The sequence below is a fragment of the Anopheles coluzzii genome, chromosome 2 (genome assembly GCF_943734685.1).
Source record: "Anopheles coluzzii chromosome 2, AcolN3, whole genome shotgun sequence".
NCBI classification, from domain to species: domain Eukaryota; kingdom Metazoa; phylum Arthropoda; class Insecta; order Diptera; family Culicidae; genus Anopheles; species Anopheles coluzzii.
In genome coordinates this window covers 249,485-271,190 of record NC_064670.1, presented here as the reverse complement: position 1 = coordinate 271,190, position 21,706 = coordinate 249,485, and the positions used below count along the sequence as shown (strand labels likewise).

The 21,706-nt window shown below is 40.8% G+C and overlaps 1 protein-coding gene across 1 annotated transcript; it reads right to left on the bottom strand.

Moving 5' to 3' along the window:
- Nucleotides 1-2,620: 2,620 nt before the first annotated feature.
- LOC120949577 (zinc finger protein basonuclin-2-like) lies at nt 2,621-19,919 on the bottom strand. The gene is made up of 2 exons (XM_040366966.2): nt 19,068-19,919; nt 2,621-8,781 (listed from the first exon to the last, which is right to left on the bottom strand). Exon 2 carries the CDS (start codon nt 8,571-8,573, stop codon nt 4,635-4,637), a length of 3,939 nt encoding a protein of 1,312 aa, XP_040222900.2. The 5' UTR covers nt 8,574-8,781; nt 19,068-19,919; the 3' UTR covers nt 2,621-4,634.
- Between the last annotated feature and the right edge of the window lie 1,787 nt (nt 19,920-21,706).

The window sequence follows — 21,706 nt, the reverse complement described above, 5'->3', positions numbered from 1 at the left end:
TTTTATACATTTTGTTTTTCAATAGTGATATATTTTTATTAAATGTGTTTTTGCTACAACTAAAAATTATATTTAAAATGCTACACGCACAAAATTTACATGCAAATTTAGCTTTTGCCAATGCCACGCCTCAGATATTGACTCAGACCTTGAATCCATCCGAACAACTAAAATCGTGTTCAGATTGATTTTTTACATTTCCTTCGCTTATATATTGCTGGTCATGCTCTAAGGCCATAAGAGAATCGAACGCCAGTCCAAGACATCGTGACGTTGTCATTAAATGCGCCCTGCCGCCCTTTTTCCTGATCAACCAACGTTTGCGACAAATCGCTGATGTCGTGGTCTTGATGATGATAAACCGCGGAATATGGCGCGTATTCAACGAGCAGAGTAAAAAAGTAAACGTCGATCTTGACCACAGCATCAACATTTTCTGCGAGGCGGAGTCCGCAGAATGACAACCATCGTTGTATTCGTGCGTATGTGCGACAAGGCTGAAACCACAATGATCCCATTCTTGCGTACTACGCAGAGTTATACGATTGAATTCCTTTTCTACAGCAACGAATATCCTTATCCCAACCATAGATTTCTCCGTCACTCTCAACCACATGAGCATTTGTCTCTTTTAGTTTTTGCATTCCGTTCTATAATGCGTGCTGTATCTGAAACTCCACCCATTGAAGGCTTGGTGCGGTACAATTACGAATATTTTGTTTTTATCAGGTTGAATATGTTACTGAACATTGTAAATCTAGAATTTCTGTCAATTTGATATACTTTGAATAATGAATATTTTAATGTAAAAATTATAACAAAAAATTAACAAAATAAACAGTAGGAACGCTGCAAGATCACCAATTGTAATGATCTGTTAACAAAAATGAATAAAAGTTTTATTTAAGAAGCTTGCTTCTTTTAATTCGGCGATTATCATTCGTAAGTAAAATACTGTATTCAGATTAAGTCTATCATGTTCTGTCGTTGAACTCTTAGCAGGTACCACCTATCTTGAAGGATTTAATAAATCCGTTGAAAATATATTAGCTTTTATCCTCAACCTAAACTAGTCCTAGAAGTAATAGATTAAAAGGATTTTTAATTCAGATTTTAATGTGAATCACATCATCAAAATTTTTGTTACCGAATATACGGTGGAGTTGCATGATTATTTATGAAAAATCTTTTTAGTATGTTTTCTTAGCAGAATAGAGAGTGTCAACTCATGTATTCTTTTAAGAAACATGGTTTGCCCGTTTATCAAAAATAAATAAAAATAGTCAGAATTTGAGTTTTTTAAGCAATTTATTATAAACAGTATTTTGACGCTCAATTATATTCTTGAAACAATTGAAGATATAGGCACTTCTGAAAACAGTTGAGGATACAGACAAACAATATTTGTTTGTTAAAAGTTTGCCACTAAAAGTTTGTTATGGCATGAATGAAGATAAATTGATGAAGAACAATATCTTGTATTTAATAATTATTTAATTTTAATTTATTTTAACTTTATTATTTTATTAATTGTATCTCCCACCTGAAATGAAATCTTATTTTCATCATTTTCATAAATCAACTGGCATGTTACATTGAAGTTAGCACGTTGAACAAAAAAGATCAATTGTTTAATGGAAATAAATATGTTTTTAACTAATTTACACACTTAACATTTTGAATCCCGCTAGAATGTGCTTTTAGAGTGGCTGTCCCCCAGTCATATTGCAACACTAAAATGGCTAATTGTAAATATCAAAAACTGGCCCAATCTTGCAAGCGGTTGAAATAACTGTACTGTTAACAAATAGATATGGGTTGCACTTCCGGAGGAGTCCTGCATATAGCAATGTGCAAACACTACCGAAAAGTATGTTCCCTTGCCTTGGGCGAAAAGCTAACCATACCAGACAGACCTGCTATTGACACAAACTATGGGGCGCATAATAGCGGAGCAGTAACAGCAAGTTCAGTGTTTACCTATCGACTCCCTTGTTCGTAACCAGTTCGTTCCCTTTAACCGGAAGCGATTTCGATGACATGACATGACTATGTTCTCCGCGTTGCAATAGCTTCGCCTTTGACCACAGCTAGTACGTATTGGTAGTGATTTCATTAGAGAGTCTGTTGCTGGCTCTTATTGGGCAAGCGTTGGGGAGTTAGCAACGGCTCATTCCCCCATTTATTTTAATCGGTAGGTGATGGATAATCGAAATGCAGCAGGCGCTGAAGGATCTGTTTATTTATTCTGTAGCCTATGGTGTCGCGAATAGAACGGGACCACCACATCATCCTTGTCTCTAAATGAAACTCTTCGACTATCCAAAATAGGATACGCTTCACAAATAATGCACCGGTTGCATTTCCCACTTACTGGATACATAATTGAGATGAAAGGTGATCACATGGAAAATAGCATTGAAACGATTATAGCACACAGCATGTTGTGAAAATGTTGCAAAAATGCTTTTGTTGTGTAACATAGTTTTGAAAAATAAATTAGATTTATTGGTAAATCATTTGACTTAATTACTCTAAATACAAACCCATACAATTTTACGAATTGGTGTTTCTCACTTTGAGTTTACCCCTAGAAACATATAAAAAAGAAATTAACGAATTGTATCAAGATTCATGTAAGATATTTTATTTTTCCATGTTTGTCTACTCCCCTCGCTGAATGGGAAGGTGGGAAGATTCAATATTTGCTTGATTTTTGCTTTTTGTAGGTAGTACATTAAACTGATCTTTCCCCTTTAGAGGAACTAATATTTATCTAAGTTACATCAGAATTTATTTTTCTTTTCTTATGTGTATATTTATACAAGTAGACTTTATCAGTTCCAATAGAGCATCGTTGATATTATCTAGGAAATAAAATTTTCAAATATTTTTTACTGTGTGTTTGAAAATGCTCTCCGCTTGTTTGTTTTCAATCCTATCAATCCAATCAGCGATCGTTATGTTACGATACATTTTATATTTGTTATACAGGAGAGCACACGCTTCTTAACCCATGGAACACAGTGTTCGTATGACTCTCTGTGTTATTAGTGAAAAAATGAAACTAATTAAACAGTTTCATTTTAGTTACCGTTCACACATCTAGCTTACTTCCGCAACGACTAAGTTTGAGCGCAGTCTTAGATAGAGGCTTAAAATATTGCACATTCATGAATAGGATGTTTGCTGCTAACGCAACGACTTCTAACGCCTGTGATTGAAATCACTACCTGCAGAACGCTTAATCTGTAACCTCCAGCAAGATGGAGTGCGTTGTGAATACCTAAGTAAAGTAAAAAGCTCTCAAGATTAGTTTTGATATTTGTGCGACGTTGCCTTATTGTTCCTACAAGAGTAGTATTCTCACGTTCTTCTAAGACTAAACTTAAATCATGGAAGATTTTGGTGTTGCTGACAGACATGTGCTTACTGGTCGACAAGGACAACGCTCCTTTTATCTTTGTTGCTTGTCAATTCAATGTTAAAAACTAGAGTAGTTTGGAGACAGAGTCAGAGGTACATAATTCCAATTTTTTCATTTTTGTATGCTTATATTGCTAGATCGTTGTAATGAGACTCACAGTTCACTAAAATGTACACTTTTTTTGCATGCTTACTTGAATGTTTTCTACAATTAGGAACCATGCAAAGTTAACGTAAAAAAATAAATTGTAATCAAAATAACCTAGCGAACATTAAAATCAAATGATTTTTTTAATTTTTCTGATCCAATTTAAATCAAAGCTTATTTATATTCCTCCTTATTCCTGCACTTTGTAGATCAACATGAGCTTGGTTTTTAATTTCAGCTAAAATTCGAAATCGAATCAAATATCAATTTATGGAAATAGTTTGTCTATTCAATCAAACTGTTTTCGAAATCGATTTTACTACAAATATGTTATGATTCACGAGTGCCTTACATCTTCATTGCATTCTATTATTGAATGTACATATATATTCATATCACTGGGCACTTAAGTAAAGTGACGATCTCCCTAACGCAACGATTAAGAAGAAAAGAAATTATTTTCCTCTTTTTCTAATTGTAGCTACCCATATCCACATTAACCCAAGCTAAAGCAAGCCTTACGTCATTTCTTACAATGTAAATGAAGGTTTGTGATTACGTTATCGTTTTTTAATTGAGTTTATCTCATATATAACCTCGGGATTATCAATGAAAGGTTTTAATAATAAATTACGATACGAGATACGCAATGTTTTGGTACATTCCCCCGGCTATTATGCTCCTTACCCATAAGGGAGCTCGGAGATTAATTGTTTGATAAATTCATTTATTTGAGATTAAGATTACACAGTCGTTTTGTGGGCACCGCACTTAATTAACGGCCGTTTAATCATGTCATTACTTTAAGCATGGTAGCTTCTGTTACTCTGTATGTTATGGAGTGAATTCAATAGTAGATAAGTTTATCTCCTAACCCTTCAAAGAAAGTAGCAAAGCTCTATTCAATCTATTAAAGGCTATAAGTATACTCGCCACTCATTCTATTAACGTAATGAATAGGCCGAATATGTAGAAGTAATTAAAATAAAACGAGATCATTGTGACAACAGACCTATGGTTCGGTGTTTAGAAGGCAACAGTGTTTCACTCCATCTATTGATCACGAAAACGAGTCCGGCGTGCATCGATTGTTATTGGCTGGGATAGTTGATCGTGTTTCTGAAGCTGAGCTGTGAAATGATCCACCATTGCCAGAATTCGGTGTCGTCCTGTCGTGCTGTGATAGAGGTGATGGAATGTTGGTGGTAACTGGTGGCGAACAAGCGGATATAGGAGATTCGGATCTAGACGCTGATACTCGACCACCACCGCCACTACCACATCCACTTGCAGCTGCAGCAGTCCCATCACCCGATAATTGTGTAGCGATGCCATTTAACGGGTGCGGTAGAAGGTGAGAAAATTGAGACAACGCAGGGAAACCGGCAAGGCCCCCAAGAGGAGGGAACAGGAAGGGATTGGTGGCACCCGATTGGAAACTGCGCTGGGTACTTGATCCATTTAGAAAATGATCAGAGTAAGCGGAACCGCCCGAAGCGAGTGCATGATTCTTGAACGCTGCTTCCAAGTTCATAGGGAATTTTTGGGAATCGGCATACAGACGGGCCAAAAATTCAGCTGGTAGAGCTGATCCGGGGAAAGTTGCTGCTCCAGTATACTGTTGCTGTTGATGCTTTTCCATTGGTAAAACTGTTTCATTGCTATCAGCTGTGGTTGAAAGAAGTTTTCGATGAAGGTTTAAATTTGAAGCGTGGCGGTCACGGCTACGCTTTGAAGGAAAAGCCGCGTTACATCCATCAATATTGCACTTATGAAGCAATTTTAGGTGTACATTTTGGTAGTGAGTCTTCACAGCGAAATGGTTTTGGAAAAGTTTGCCGCAGGCTGAGCATTTCTTTGGGTTGTCCTTGTCTAATGGAACGTCGGGATCACTGAAACAGTTTCCTTCCTCGCAATAATCCACGTTGTCGTCCGAATCTTCTAGCTCGTGATCCTGGCAAGTCGGTGGAGAAGGACTGCGTGACCTAGCCGGGCTCGGAGGCGCTGCATTCATCAAGTAGCTTAGCGGGGGGAACTGTGGTCCGCCAAGAAGCCCTGCAGCTCGTTGAATCATAATATCATTCAATGGACCATGTGAAAGATTTTCTAGCCGCCGTAGTGTGTTAGCCGAATCAAAGTTGTCACCTGCACTTTTCTTACTGTCTGCCGAGCCCGGGCGTTGGCGATCGTTTTCGGAAACTTCTTGCTTTGGGCGTATTAATGAAAGCGGATTTTCTAGCAACTCGGACGATGGTCGAACATCAATCGAGTACTTGCTCTGGAATTTTTCATTCGCGTTAACATCAGGACTGGAACGAGATTGTTTTTTGGAAAGATCTAACGACAAATCGGTGGCTTCTGATGCGGATTGTTCTTGAAGTCCTTCCTCCGTAGGTTCCGCTTTAACACGAACCGTTTCATTGGGCACTACCTTTTTTTCTTCATCCCCTGAGGGCCTTCGATCGGAGACTAATGAATCATCTTTTTCAATTTCGTTAGCATTGCTCTCCTTACCTTCTTTATCGCAATCTCCATTTTGCAGAGAAGGAGAAACCACTGCTGAATCCTGCTCGGTTGGCGATTTTGGACCTGGCGATACTGTTTGTTCCGACCTCAATAAAGCTACAGGTTGATCATCGTCGATTGATTCTATCTTAATTTTTTTCACCAGCGGAATCGATGTTTCACATGCTTCTTCTTCGGTTCGCGCTGCTGGCTCTTTCTCCTCATTGTCTTCGTTGTTTGACAACCGAGACAAAGGAACCACGGCACATTTGGTGGGATTAAGACTCTTGCGTTTGCGTTTATTGCTTGAGAGGAATGCATTAACATCATCACGAGTTACTTCACCGTTGCTATCGCCGTTATTGCTAGCAATGTCATCAGCATCCGTAGAGGGTCTGTTGTGGCGTTTCGACAGGCTGAAGTCTTGTGGCTCCTCCTCACCTCGTTCCGAAAATCCATCCTCATCGTCTTCATGTCGGCCAAATGACTTCACGTCTTCTGACTCTGAGCTTAGTGACATGTCGAATTGGTGCCCTTCGACATCGTCATCTACATCGTTACCATCAATGACGATTCCGTTGCGATCATCATCATCGTCTTCGTCTTCATCGCCGTCTTCGTCGTCCAGTCGACTTCCTGAACTGTTTAGATGTGGTGCTCCTGACGACGCCCCCGAAGAAGAGCCCATGTATCGATCAGGTGTATCACTATGGGGGCTGCTGCGGTACCGATAGTTTTCGGGGCTCAGGGAAACGCGTGCACTTTCACGATTATGCTTTTCGGCTGCCACTTGCGCATGATGATGTTCGGCAGCGAGCCGTCTATGCATGCTGGCCTCCATATTTGCCTTGAACTCTAATGCCGAGAGCGATGGATGCCCTCGTAGGTGTTCCCCGGGTGGAATAAGAGGGAACGCGGGACCGAACGGGTGTAACGGGCTAAGTCCATTCGGAAGTGGCATACCCGCTGTGGAAAGGAGAATAGGATGAGGCTGTGCACTGCGACCGTCATGTGGTGATATTTTGCGACGAAGGTGCGGAGAATGTAGCTTTGGGTTAGGATTGGCACTATGCCGGTTCCGGGAACGACGCGAACTGAACATCATACTGCACCCTTCAACAGTGCATTTGTGCATCTCTCGCAGGTGTACAGCCGAGAAATGGATCTTGAGGGCACCCTTATCACAAAAGGTCTTGAAGCAAACATTGCATTGAACGCGTTTCTTTCCTGTCGCTGGGTTGACGTACTGTGTACCAAGGTTGGGCGGGATTGCACCCCATTGCCGCTTGCTGCTTGGAGACGAAGGAGGCTTCTTAAGCTGACCTCCTGACGATGGTGGTAGGTGGTGCATGCGAGACATTGCCGCACCAGGTTGCAAAGGTGGTTGCTGGAGGCGACGATTTGCAGCCGCTGCTGCAGCTGCCAAGTCACGGCTCAGATTTAGAACATTTTCTCGTTCACGATCACGCTGTTCCTGATGATGGTGTGCTGCTGACGACTCTCTTTCTCCGTCTCCGGCCCGATGATCTCGTACGATTCCAGATTCATTCGAAGTGCTGTTGTCCAAAGAGTTTTTGTGTTGCTCATGGGAGCTTGCTTTATGCGGCAGCTTGTGGTGTGAGTGAGGTGATTTACTACGAGTTGACTCGCGGGCGGCTGAAGCAGCCAGCAGGTTTGGAAATGACTGAGCGACGAAGCTAGCTGCCAAAGGGTTGCCCGAGACCGCTGCGGCCATTGCGGCAGCTGAGTGGTTGAGCGAGTTTGCCAACGACATGGCGACTGACGATGATGGTGGTGGAGGTGGTAAGGGAAAGGGTAAACCATGGCCACTCATGGACAGATTCATAAAGTTGGCCGCAGCTGCAGCATGCTCACGAGATACTGCCGCCTGCGCATCCAAGGAGGTCTGTGAGTTACGTCGTTTGACCGTGTTGGCAGCGTATGCGGCTGCGGCTGCTGCTTGTTGCTGATTAAAATGATGCTGAGCAACAGCTGCTTCGGGGCTTAGCCTCGGTGGTGGCAGACCTGCCGCCGTGAATCCACTCAGACTGGCAGCAGCAGCCGAAAGTTTGCGGAAATCAAAGGGCTGCATCGATTGGAGCCGATTGAGTGGATGTGCAGATAGTTCCGTAACGGAAGGCATGCTGTTGTTGCTGTTCCCGCTGTTGCTAGTGCTGGCACTAGTGGGAGTGGAGTTGTCCCGAGAATTACGATCACTGTTACCGTTGGTTGCCGGCTTGGACGATGTGTGACTGGAGCTTGTCAAGGCGCTGGCGCCACTGTTGCTCATATTCGCATTAATACTGCTCGGAGAAGTCGATGGGCTCTTGAAAAATCCGCTCATGTGGTTTGGAGTAAGTCCGACCGTAAACTTCTGGTGCATTTGAGCATTGAGTTGCAGCTGTGAGTTCAGTTGCAGAGAGCTCAAATGCATATTTATCGGATGGGCAGCAATACCTGGTGAAGACAGTCGTCTGCTGGGCGACATAACCATTTGGGTAGCTTGATGTGTAGTGGTCCGCAGCCCGTACGTATTCCTGTGCGTAAATCTGCCTGCGTTTCACAGCGAATGGCCAACCTCGACGGTACGTTACGATTGCACGCCGTAGCGCGTACTCATTAAATGTGTTGCAGCGTGTGATGGTGCCGTTTTCATCGTGTGGAGAGTATATCACGATTATTTTATGCTGAGTAATAACAATCTGCAATGGAAAATGAGAAGAACAAAGATTGTTAGGTACATCATACCACAAACCAGTTTCTTCTAAAACCCATATCTATCTCCTCTCCTACATAGTTTACGCTCAAAACCATATCCATCTCTCGGTAATCGCTTCTAGAACCTAAATAATCGATCCTGGGTAGGATGAGTTGCAGCTTTCTCGTCTAACGACTGTTTGTGTGTGCGAGACGCACCCTTCTCATTCTTTGGTATGGGGTCAGATTAATTGTTTTCACTAATCAAATGTTTGATTTTCTCAATCCCCTTCACCCATTCCGATTCCCCTTCCCAGTTCTCTTGGGTGCGGCGGAGGGATTTACAACGCTTCTAAACATTGGACCCGAGGCTTGTCAAATGTCAGTTGCAGGAGGTTGATGGTTTGTTTATTGTTTCATCCGTTCAGAAATTTTGCCTTTCAAAAAGAAACAGGCGCGCATCAATACTGTTGTTGGGTCAGGGGAATAAAAGGGGACATACCTTTAAAACGACAGGGCGGTAGGAAGATGGACCATAAACGAAAAACACTATACCCCTTTTACTTGACAGCCGTTTTTTCTACCTTTTGCGTTCAAGACCTCAAGCATGTTATGGTAAGGATGACGACGCTGGAACATCCAAAAGCGCACATGTCAAGAGACAAGAAGCGGCCAGTCGGAAAGTATAGCATAGGGTTTTATAGATTTTATAACGTAAGTGCTCGTATTGCATTCACAATGCAGATAAGAAATCTTGTGTTTTCTTCCACTAAACCAGATGCAGCGTGAATGGAGTTAGAGAGCTTCCTATTTGAAGGGTAGCTGCTAATGTGATTTAGCTGTCACTGGAGATATTAAATGGTTTCGATTGCTTTTATTGCCTTTATCCGTTTCAGTGTCGCCAAAGTTTCATTCAGATGAAAGATAAAACGGTGAAACGAGATCAAAATGTGCTTAACTGAGCATCAACGCAAAGTTATGCGCGAAAAATCACTTTTGTATAAAGTATACTCTAGCTGATTATAGCATGGGCATGTAGAGCACAAACATAAACTAACTCTCCTTTTATTTGTCTATTGTATATAAGTTAGGCATAGTTATTTGCTTGTTCTATTATTGTAGACTTTAGTAAAAATTGGTAAAACTGTTGGCCCGCTTTATATAGCCTATAATGTGTGTTTTTTTTTAAATATATAATTAATGAAAAAATCTGCACAGTCATGTCGCCATTTTAAAAGTTTATTTCACAACATTATTCTAATACTAAGCAAATGAAAAATTACGAAAGTTTATTGTTAACAAATGTGACAAACATTTAAAAAATGTGTCTAATTGTTAAACAATCCTATACATTTATCGTTTAGCATGTGGTGAATAGGAGTATAATTTCTAAATCTGCTTGCTGCTAACTATCAAGTGAAGGAGATATACTCTAGCTCATTAAAGAACTAGACAGGTAAAGCTTTAGTTCATTTGTAAAGAAAAGAGTATAAATTTACTAATTTCATAGTTTCAAAATTTTTTTAATTTCCTGATGATCATCGGTTACCAGTAACGAACTAGAAGGGCGAGGTTTGGTCGAACAGGTTTGGTTGAAACGAGAATTTTTATTTCAGATAATGGGTAATGATGATATACCCGGTACGACGCAGTCTATAGAGATCATCGAAGCAAGTACGTTCAGTATAGATCATGTGTTGGTTCGTAGTGGTTGTAGAGTTGAGTAGATTAATGGCAACAGGAGAAATGTCGCTTGTCGATTACAGCTACGACATGCACAAACTGAGTACCACCATCATTAGTATTGACGTATTGATGCTGCCAGCACTGGAAAAGACAACGACAGTGACAGTTCCTGTTTAATGGAAACTCACAACGTAGATAGTACAGACAAGGGCACGAAGCGGAGGCAGTTGCAACGTAATGCTATGCAGTTTTTGTAACTATACATCAACGCATGCGCGTTTGTCTGCATGCATCGACGGGTGGTCGTCCGCAACAGTGGACGGCATCATCTTAGTCGCTGTATGTGTGCCTTTCAATTATTTTAAGATTAACCTTCACTTCTACAGCCGCTATAGCAAGTCTTCTCGAGCGCTGTGCTGGATATATGCCACGATATTTGACAGACTCAGGCAAAGAAACGGCGAGGAATGTCATTTAACGAGTAAATCATTTTCTTTCGTCAATCGATCTGCTGTTTCTTTCAAAGATCATTGGCCGGAAGAGTGAATACGTCATCCAGCATGATCCAACCGGGTGTGTGACAGCCTCAATAAATGCTCTTCACAGCCCACCACACCACTGCTGGCAAAATTGAATAAAACATTGGATTAAACGGGCTGTACTGTGGACGTTCACTGCGTCGGGGCAGTTATAAATAAAAATGATGCGGCTTGACCACTTCGTCTACTGTTGATCGCAGTCGCAGTCTTCCTAACAACATTGTATAAGGCAGTTATTGTAGCGAGGATTGAGCACGTTAACCAAAAAATTATTAGCCTACTAGCTAAGGACCCTAGCGTGCGTAAGCGCTAATAGCACGATTACCGTAGGGATACATCACACATTGAGCCATACTGGAAATGCATGGGATCGTCCTAAGATCCCTTGTCTCATTGCTTTTTGTTGATGTGATCGTTCGATTTCATCGAGGCTGTCCGTTCCATAAATTGATATGAATAACTAATACTCCATAAGCACAGGCCGATTCAAACCTGTTTGTTGGATGTAGTTGTGTAGATATTACAGGTCACCAGTGGTCTCACAAATACCGCTACATGTTTAACATTGACCAAGTGTACAAGATCATTACGTCGCGATATGATCGATCATCAACGTAAAACAGTGACGTTCATTTTCGCACGCTTGTAAATTAATAAAATGCGGAAAATCTTTTGCCGTTCTCGTATTCTCACACCTATGGTTTTTATCCAGGATTGAGTTGAAATCTATAGCTAATTCACATGAGAGCGATAGAAGTACGAGTATAAGGAAATACATTAAATGTATTCATGGCAGTGACCTATACAAATCAAATCAGTTGGTGTATTTCTGAACTGTCAATTTCATTGGATTGTTGCTGAAACTTATATCGATTCTTATGGTCGTGTCTCGTCAGGAGTGGAGAGAAAAATCAACGCAACATGTATGACACTTTTTAGGCCTACACTTAACATGTTGAATCAAACACGAAGAAATGTTAATAAAATTTCTTTTCATAACCAAATGACAGCCATTTTCTGTACGACATACTTTGGCAAGTGTTAAACACCAACGGCATTGTGCGACAGCTTCATGTTTTTTACACAATATGCTTCGCCAAACAACATGTTTGTGCTATTTGTGTGAAATTAATGTACCGAAAAGTTTGGTTGAAATTCAACCCCTATTTTAATAATTGGAAATTAGTCAGACCATTCGTAGACATAAGCAAAGCAATGCTTTATGTTTTTTTCATACTTGAAGGCGCTAGTTTTTCGTTTTATTTGACAAAAACAATGGTAAATTGGGTCGTCTTGTTTCTACCCTTCGAAATGAAAGCAAGATATCAGGACTTTGAACGTCACTTTCAATTGTTGTTTTTGCTTAGCTGTATTTTCAACAGAACGGTGGATAAATGGTAAAAGCACTTTAAATGTTTTGTTTGTGTTTTTCTACTTTTATTCAGTCTATATTAGCATTTGGGGATATATAGTCTATTTGTTGAGGTGTTTTGTGTCCATTCCATCGACATAGCGATCGCACAGCATATTTATCGCAGCTGTTTTTTGTCAAAAAAGAAACACTAATTTTCAAATAAAAACCATGAATCGAGCGATTCTGGCGACGGAACCTTTTTGCTTTAGTCTAAGGCTAAGGATGACGTTATCTGTACCCCCTAATTAAGTGTCATCCCTTGTCATAAATCAGGGCAGCGGCACAACACGGACTCCTGCTAGGCAACAAATGTCTTCCAGCGCAGTAGAGGAAGTTTAGTTTTTGATAATTTCATCCACATTTTCCCGCTTAAGACCAACCTCTACAAAATATCAAGCTTAACAGACCTTCTCCAAGATCGGGTTATCGATTTATCTCCAAGCAATTCTCGAAAACAACCTTCAGCTCGATTAACGACCCCTACAAAATTAAGCACAATTACATCGATTTATCGAAAGAGGGGAAAATGATGTTTCCTTCCGGTTGTAATGGAAGCGTAAGAGCTTGTCGTTTTTGTTCATTATTTCGTTTTGTTTTATGCATTGTACCCTGTTCGCCTTGGCAACGGTTAACATTGTAAACAGTAATACAAGCATCTAAAACTTTACCGAACATTCATGACACTTGCGCAATATGAGAAAAAAAACTCTTAAATGTGACAGAATGTCATTTTCCTAAGAACAAACCGTTCAGCAATCCGATCATCTCAAAGATGCCTAGGTAGAAGATTGTAGTTTAATGTGTCTTCTAAATAAAATGTGTAAAGCAAAACGATGGGATCAGACGGATCTGATGACAGCGCACATTCGGCGCGTATGGTATGCACGCATCAATTAATTTACCCGTGTCTCAAAAAAAGCAGCCGGCCTTTTGACGAAAATGAGGGACAAATCAATCATTTGTCATTAGTGAAATCTGCTCAGGGGGTAAAGGAAGTTGAGGCGAAGTACTGACGGCTGTTTTTTTAGCACCATACAAAAAGGTAGATCGCGATGCGGTAATGTCGCGACAGCATCATAGTACGATCGGTGTAAAGTCGACGGATGGTTAGATGTTCAGGGATTCCATACGTTTCATATCCAAAAAGGATTGGCTGTCGAATCACAGCGCTGGGGCCAAGCCACAGTGTTTTGGAGAGCGAATTTATTCTGAAGCGGTACATGCATGAGGTTCCAAATGTTATAAAGTTGCACCAATTTACCTTCAACGAAGACGACAGTTATTCTGTAAGTCCGCTTTGTGGTAATGAAAAACAAACTGCCAAATAATAAAAAAGCGTAGTTCAAAAGCGCTTTCCGTCCAGGTATGGTGATTTACTCTTCAACTCAATTCTAAATCGGCATTCAAAATAAAACAGATTCCTTGTACAACTGGTCTGCGGTCATGTTGATGGTAATTAACTCACACGACAACTCGATGAAGATGGGTAGTCCCTTTTTACCAAACTTAATTAACTAAAATACTGTTTTAAATTATGTATTTTGTAGCAGATTCTTATTTTCGTAAAAAAAGCAATGATTACTTCGTGCGATATTTTCAGCTTATGTACGATTTTATTTCATGAAATATATAGTTTTGGAACTGATTTCAATTTTTTTCACAAAACGTGTGACAAACTGGGGTTTATGAAAGACTTACTCATTGATAACCTGCGTACATTGAGTGTTTACTTTCTTTTCTATACACGGTCGACACTGGCACCTGTACCCCCACTACCTTGTCACACCCAGTGCTTATTGGCGTTCTTTGTCACGAAAGCGAACTACGATCGCCATGACGAACGCTGATGATTAATGTTCTGATCACTAAGTTTTTGACATTCGTACTTCGACATACGCCATCATTTGGCATGTGTCCGCTGGATAAAAGATGAATCTGAACGGTGTGTTCTTCAATGTCCGACAGACTCCTTGTAACCTTGAATTTAATTTAAGACAACCAACCGACCAACCGTCGGCGTCGAAACTTCGTGGAGATACGCGCCAAGCAAAGAGAATATCAAACTGTCAAAATAGACGATGGATCTTTTAATCAAAACCAAAGTGGGGTCAGCTTAATGTGGTTTAGCTTTAGAGGGTTTGATCTTTGGAAGCCATTTGTATTTGGTTTGTACATTTCTAAATCCTAGTGTTATTATTTTCATTCGTTTTTTTTCAAATTCATAAACCCGAGTTGAATGAGTAACTGCTGGCATCATTCCATTGCTTGGCTGGAATGATCGGAAGATCGGACACTCTTTTGTCTTAATTATTTGATAAATTATCTAATCGTCATGCTTGGACAACTAATCAAGCGCTTGTTTTGTCTTCACGAGAAGATGACTACGTTAGGAGCAGAACCATACGAATCCGTGATTAATCTCTCCATCCGATCGTGAAGGCGTCTTGGTAGGCGGTATGCCGCATTATATTGTTATTTCACTTTTCTTCTTCATCACATTCTTTTCCACCTCAGAGTAGAACTTCATTCTTTGGAATGACAAATTAAAATTTACGATTTTTCATCTCCCCAATCTTTCTCATTTGAGAGATTGTAAATACCCTTCGGATAGGGCGATTCGAAAAACTTCAATCTTTCGTGATGTGTTCCGGGAAAAAATTTGCAACGCCAATATAGGAAGGATCGGTTGATCATTGCCGCGACCATGCATTGGTCTTGTGAAGTTGTAAATTACTGGATCTCTTGCGTCTCTCTTTCAAGACGGAAGGCGACAGATTTTTACGGTTCTTTTCCGCAAGACATACCTCAGCGTGTATGGTACTGCATGAAGATTATATTCCGAGGACAGCAGACGACCAAAGCCTATGTGGTTGTGGCCTATAAAGCGATAATCATTGTGCGGTTCTGTGCCGGCGCAATCCCCCGAAGAGTTCTAAATAGGGGTCGATTTTTAAATCAAACTCTTATGAATGTTCAGAAGATTGCGAGAAAAAGTAAAACTAGGTAGGTTGCTACAATGTCCTGGTTTGGGGCTAAAAGGGGCTAAAACAGTGGCCGTTGCGCTTCAAGTCCCGAAGAGAAGCAAATGAAGCATGGTGACCGAGCAATAAAAACATAAAACTCCCGGCTCCCGACGGACGGCTGGTCAACTGTAAATTAAAAATTCCTGCCACTTGTATCAGGCGCGTCTGGCCAGCAGAAGAATGATCCCTCTCACAAAACGAGGCAAAGGTGAACAGTCGGCGGAAAAGAAGGAGACCAGGCACCAGGTTTACGATTGGTGACCAATAATAAGTTTTATTTCAACCTTCCCGCTGTTAGGAGTCAACCGCATCAACGCTACGGTTGACATAGCACAAGAACACAATCATGTTCAAGACAACTCCAAAGACAGAAAGATAACTCTCTACGAACAGACGGATGGCAATGATGATGATGAATCGTTCATTTTGCGGTCAGCGGCCACCAAAAAGCCCGAAAGTGTCGTAAATGGCTTAAAATAAGGCAGCACCAACAAGATGCAGGGAATGTGCAATTGAAAGAGTGTGTTGGGTGTAAGGGTGGTAGTGATTTGAGATGGAGGAAAAGAGGATGATCGACAGACTCACGGCGATCGGTGTCCTGTCGCTTGCGACGGATGTGATTTTGGGCGTTGATCCATAAAAAAGCGAGGAGAGCTCGTCGCATCTCGCATCGTATCGGTCCGCTGAAAGCCTTTACAATTAGAACCCGTCAAGATTGTCTTCGCACGTTGGATACGAGGATTCCGGAATGAAAAAATTTGGATCGAAACACGAAGAAGAAAAATCGCGTCGCGTCATCGTACAAACGTGCCCCATCATCCTAACGAACACCGGACAGCCGCTGTTCAATAAAATATTAATAACCCTTTGGATCGTCATCGTTCTCGCCATTGGCATTGCAGCATATTGAGGCATGCTGTTATAAAATCTGACATAAAACGGTGACATTTTCACACTGAACTTTTTCAATAGTTGAACAGATATTGGACGAAAATATTTATTATTTTACATTTAACGTGTATCCACTAACCTACTATTTTTTCGTAATAGCCGTCAGTAAAACCGGCGCGTTAGTACTGAGGCTCTTCTTACTACAAATAACAAAATGTTACAAAATGTACACGAATGCGGTCATACATTAGTGCGTCGTCTGAGCAGCTTAATTACTTCTGTATCCATCTTTAACGTGTCCCCGTGGACTGCTAGCATATTCAGCGTTCGTATCCACTCTCCGTTCGACGTTCGCGTTGTTAAAAGGCTAGCTTTCTTCAAGGTCGTTGAGAGCAATTGTCAAGAGGCATAATGTAATGATCGCATTTCTTTCACATTTGCTTTAAGGTGCTCGTAGCAATTTTGATATAATATATTTTTTACTGACTAAGTTATGGCGTTTAAGACACTGTTACTTGACTGTCTTGTGAGTCTTTTTTTTGCTGTAAGTTACTAATGCTGTAAGTAAGTAACCCAATATGCTCTAGTATTTTTGCTTTAAATATATTGAGAGTTTGTATAAACTCACGAGTGTATCTGTTCAAACATGATTTGAAACTAATACTCCGATAAGTAATCCGATTATCACCCTTTAAGCTCTTGGTCTGTTCGTCGAATTCTCGTACCCATATCTTACGTACATGAGTTGTGTATCAATATACAGTATAAATGAATATAGTGTGAGGTGACGATCGTTTAAATGCGGGATGACAGTTCACGATTTAAACGAGTGACATTTTCACTTATTCCACCTCACCACTCGTTCCCCAAGAGTCTATGTTCCGTCAGTTTCTATTTCCTTCCTCTGCTCTGCTTTGGTCTGTTCGTCTGTTTCAACGTGCTTCGTCAATTCTAAATCTGATTGAACCATAGCCGATTCGTTCCGTTTGACGCTAACCATAACAAATCAATGTGTAATAACAATAACAAATCAAACCAAGATTCAGATGGATCAGTTTGGTCCGCGTTGCCGGGCAAGCATCCCGCTGTGGGTTGACAGCATACCTAGCGGCTGACGGTGACCTGATCTAGAAGCTCTTTTTGTCGCTATGTTCCTACAAAATCTACCGTATAGGACAGTGGAAAAATGAACTTGGATGAAAACGCAAACGAGTAAACAACGCAGATTCACCAGAAACCACATTTTGGTGACAAAAGAAAATAACCTTGCGTCATCTGGAAAACATTGGTTCGCGTTAGCTGGTATCTTTACGGAAATTCTATTTCCTTTATCTCTCTGAGAGAAGAGTTATTTCTGTCACAAGTCTGTCTATATTTAATTTATTTCCTTTCAATGTACATTTATTCAAAGCTATAAAACGATTTGAGTGTACTAAAATGTGAACAAACAACACAAGAAGGCTTTCAAACATATTTATCAACTAATGTAACAGATAAGTTTTTGTAGGTGACTATGTATGATATGCAATGTTATTGATAAAGATTGATAGTAGTTAAACAAAACAGTAGCATATTTCTTTTCAAGTTTTGCGATAACATGCCTTTTTGAAGTATTTTATAATGTCTATGTGACAAGGTCATTCTTTCTATTCCAGGCAACGATGTGTGACGTAAATCAATAGCACTGTGCGTTAATGGCTCAAAAACGTTAGTGTGAAAACTGGTAGATTATTTTTTTATTTCCATCTCTTGTGCAGCACGCCGAATCTCATTGTGACAACTTGTTGTGCAGTGACACCAGAAAGTGGTATTGGCGTTGACTACCAGCGCTTGTACGGTTGATCACTTTTGACACTCTTCAAGCGATAAGACTCGTTTGCAGGTTTATAAATGATCACGACAAAGAAGACGGCGATGATGATGATGATGATGATGAAGACGCGGTCACTGCCTCTTACCCCGGCGGCGATGGCGGTATTGCCGTTTGACAGCATGTCAGTGTCGCAGTCAATGTTGTTGTTTTTTATACAAATAGCACGCGGCCTAGCCTCTTCGATAAGGCTTTAGTCGGCGTTTTAGTGACTGCGTCCGGCGCTTATCGTCAAATGGAATTGACTCCAGTTGCTGTGCATGTTAATTGCACAGATTGCAAGAATAATCTTCTTATGTTGCCATTTCAATCACAACTATTGGATGATCTATTCGACTTTTTTTTTTTTAATATTTGTCGAGCCCAAACAAAAGAAAGTGACACGCTACAACACATCCTCCAACTGTTAACATACAATGGGTGTGCCAGCCGAAGCTGGCGCCATAGCAATAAGCATTTAGTTTCCAGTATCTTCTAGAATTCGAACGTTTGGGACCTTGTGACACCGGACGACGTGTTCTGTTTTCTTCAGTCACTTTGTAGTCCGATCTGAGTTCCCTCCTACGATGCCCTCGATGTTGATCCGGACGAACTCGATGACACATTATCAGTAGCTCAGCCGCCGACTTGATCTACACTCATAGGATGCGCCAAGAAGCCGCAAAAAATGCATTTGCTTTGCGATACGTCAATCAAAAACTTGACACTTGCAGTGAACACACAATCGTATAATGTGGTCTTCCTCAATGTTATTCTCCCTAACTTACATGACCTGTACACTAGACTATCACATTGCAATCACTCACAAGGCACACTACTTGAACAAATATTTAAGGACACTTGAGAAAACACTAATTTACAAACTTACCTAAATTTTTAAACAAGTCCGGTCACACTCACAGTTTTATTTCCACTGTAATGTATAATGTAATAGCCATTATTTGTGGCAGGTAATCTGGGAGACCGCGCAGTTTTTTTTTATTGTGTCATGTTCTAGTTGGTTTTCCCTGCGGTAATGATCACTGCTTGTATATAGTTGTACGTAAATTGACGACACACTGCTACTATCACATCCTTCAACACATACACATTTTAGTATTTCCCGTTCTCCCTTTACTTATCAAAGTGACACCTTGTTGTTACAAAGAAGAATGCTTTAATTCTCAAACTGAAGAGAATTGTTGATGGATCGAAACGCTTAAATCACTTCTAGAATGGATCACGCCAAAGCCATTTAGCACGCAATTTTTTTTCTTTGCATGAACAAAATATGCACGATTCCACTTACGGTATCATATTCATCGCAGGCTTGTCACACTATTTGATAGGCCTTTGAAGTAACTCATCCGTTTACTTCCGCATTCATTTCAACTTTGGTTCACTTCACTTTATCAAAGGTGCTCCGAAAGTATGTAACAAGCAATGAATTCGGAATTTGAATATTAGTTTTCAAACTTATTTTCAATGTTACTGAGGGCAATCGATCGCACAAAGATAGTTGTCTACTCGGAAGAAACTGAACAAATTACCAGCTGCACACTTTAACTATTCACACTTCACTATCCCCAAATTGCGATTTTTTTCTTTACATTATCACAAGTCTTCATTAAACCGTCCTGCAAAATTCCCTTTATTAGGGACAGGGACACACACTAACTCAAGTAAATACCTCAGCCAAGAGAGGCAGAGTCCGACGGTCTCACTCGCTTGATGGACTTCGAATAAATGGCAATGTATTGTTAGAAAGTGTAAGGTGCGCTCAACATAAGCAACATACCTAGAAACTTGTTTTTCGTGTAGCGCAACATGATGATTTTTAACGCACAAGAAAGAAAACGCAGTAGCTTCATTATATTGCTATTTCACTCACAGTCACCCCCTACATGTAGCATCCATCCCCTTGCACCCAGTAACAAGCTTTACCGAAGAATACCGAGCAGAGCCGATCGCTGACTGTGCATGTATTGGTTTGGCGAGTCAGGTGAAGCTTGAGTTTCAAGTGCGTAACAAAACGTGTGCTAAGCAGAGAACCGAGCAATAACCAGAGAGGCTACATTTGCTATGTGGATTATGTAGCATCACCTCCCCTCTCTCAAAGAACGTTGCGTATGATGTAGTTGTAGTGGTGATGCTCTGTGAACGTTGCATCTAGCCTATGCGTTTTTTTTCTGAGATTCAAGGTAGAGAATGTTTGTTCGGTGTAAGTAAATTATTATTCCTGCGGTCACGCATTGCTTCAGTAGCGACACAATTTTTGAGTCCCAAATTCAATGCGAAGATGATTGCCGCGTAGTGCAGCGAATAATTAGAAGAACATTTAACAAAACTATCTAATTTCCCATCGATTAAAGTGGCAAATCTTAGGAAGCACACTTACTACAAACGTCGCCCAGGAAGTTCAGTCAGTTATAGATGATGAATAGATTAATTTCATTCTAAATATATCCAGAAAACTGAGGCTAAAAATAATCAATGAACACAGTTTGAAAGTTGCTTGTTTTCAATTTTAACGTTAATTCAAGATTGTCAAACTGCCTTCACTGCAAGAAGAGTACATCTTGCTCCTACTCTTCTATGTACACATTCTTGTTCGAAACTCAGTTTGTTCTAAAAGTTATGTCTTTTTGTCAGTGCAAGCAAAGAGCACGTGCTTCAAAAGGTAGGCGGAATCAAATGCTCGACCACGCGAACGACAGCGACATCTCCCGCCGTACGTTCGCCGGACACCGTTAAACGAATCGTTCTGATTGGTCGGTTACGCTTGGCTTCTTCCTACTGGGCGAGTGTCACACCGGATTGTGTCGTCAAAGCGGTGGGTCTCGTAATTATTATATATACAAGCTAAGCGTTGTGTGTGTGTGGTCAGTATGGGAAATAAGAAAAAGTCCTTACTTTGTCACCGAGCAAATAAGCGAGGAGTTGCTTGCGTCAAAGCAGTAGCTCCGTGCATACTATGAAGTTGAGAGAGCGCAGGAGAAGATTGTCACTAAAATCTCTCAGCTGCTTTCCTTTCCTTCCGCAGAGGTTTTGAGTTCGCATTTACGATATGTCACCGACTGCAGTCTGCGGAAATCGGTTCATCTACTTGTGTGGTTGTGTTGGTTGTGTAAATATAGTAAGCTATACCGTCTTATCCTAGATAGGTGGCCAGGATACAACATAGTTCCTTCTCTCGCATTTGACAGCTTTTATCGTTTCTTCTCGCTCCTTCCTGCAAACGCTTTGAAGCTGAATGGCATTTCTGAGAACAAAAACATAAGCCGGCATCACGGAGCTGTGTGGGAAAGATATCCCTTCGATTGCATAGCGCACCTCACAGTGCACCAACACCAGCAAATCTACTCGAACGACATACGACTGTATATATAGGCGAAGTCTGTGCTGTTCAAATCAACAGAACAACCGTTGTTTCGGGGAAAGCTGTGGATCAGGAGTTTTGCTTATTTCTCATAATATCGTCCTTGCGGCGTGCGACAGTTCTGTCATATACTTTTTCAATGCGCTTAT

Coding starts and splice junctions, on each gene's coding strand:
- LOC120949577 (XM_040366966.2), bottom strand. CDS start 8,573: ATGGTTATGTCGCCCAGCAGACGACTGTCTTCACCAGGTATTGCTGCC.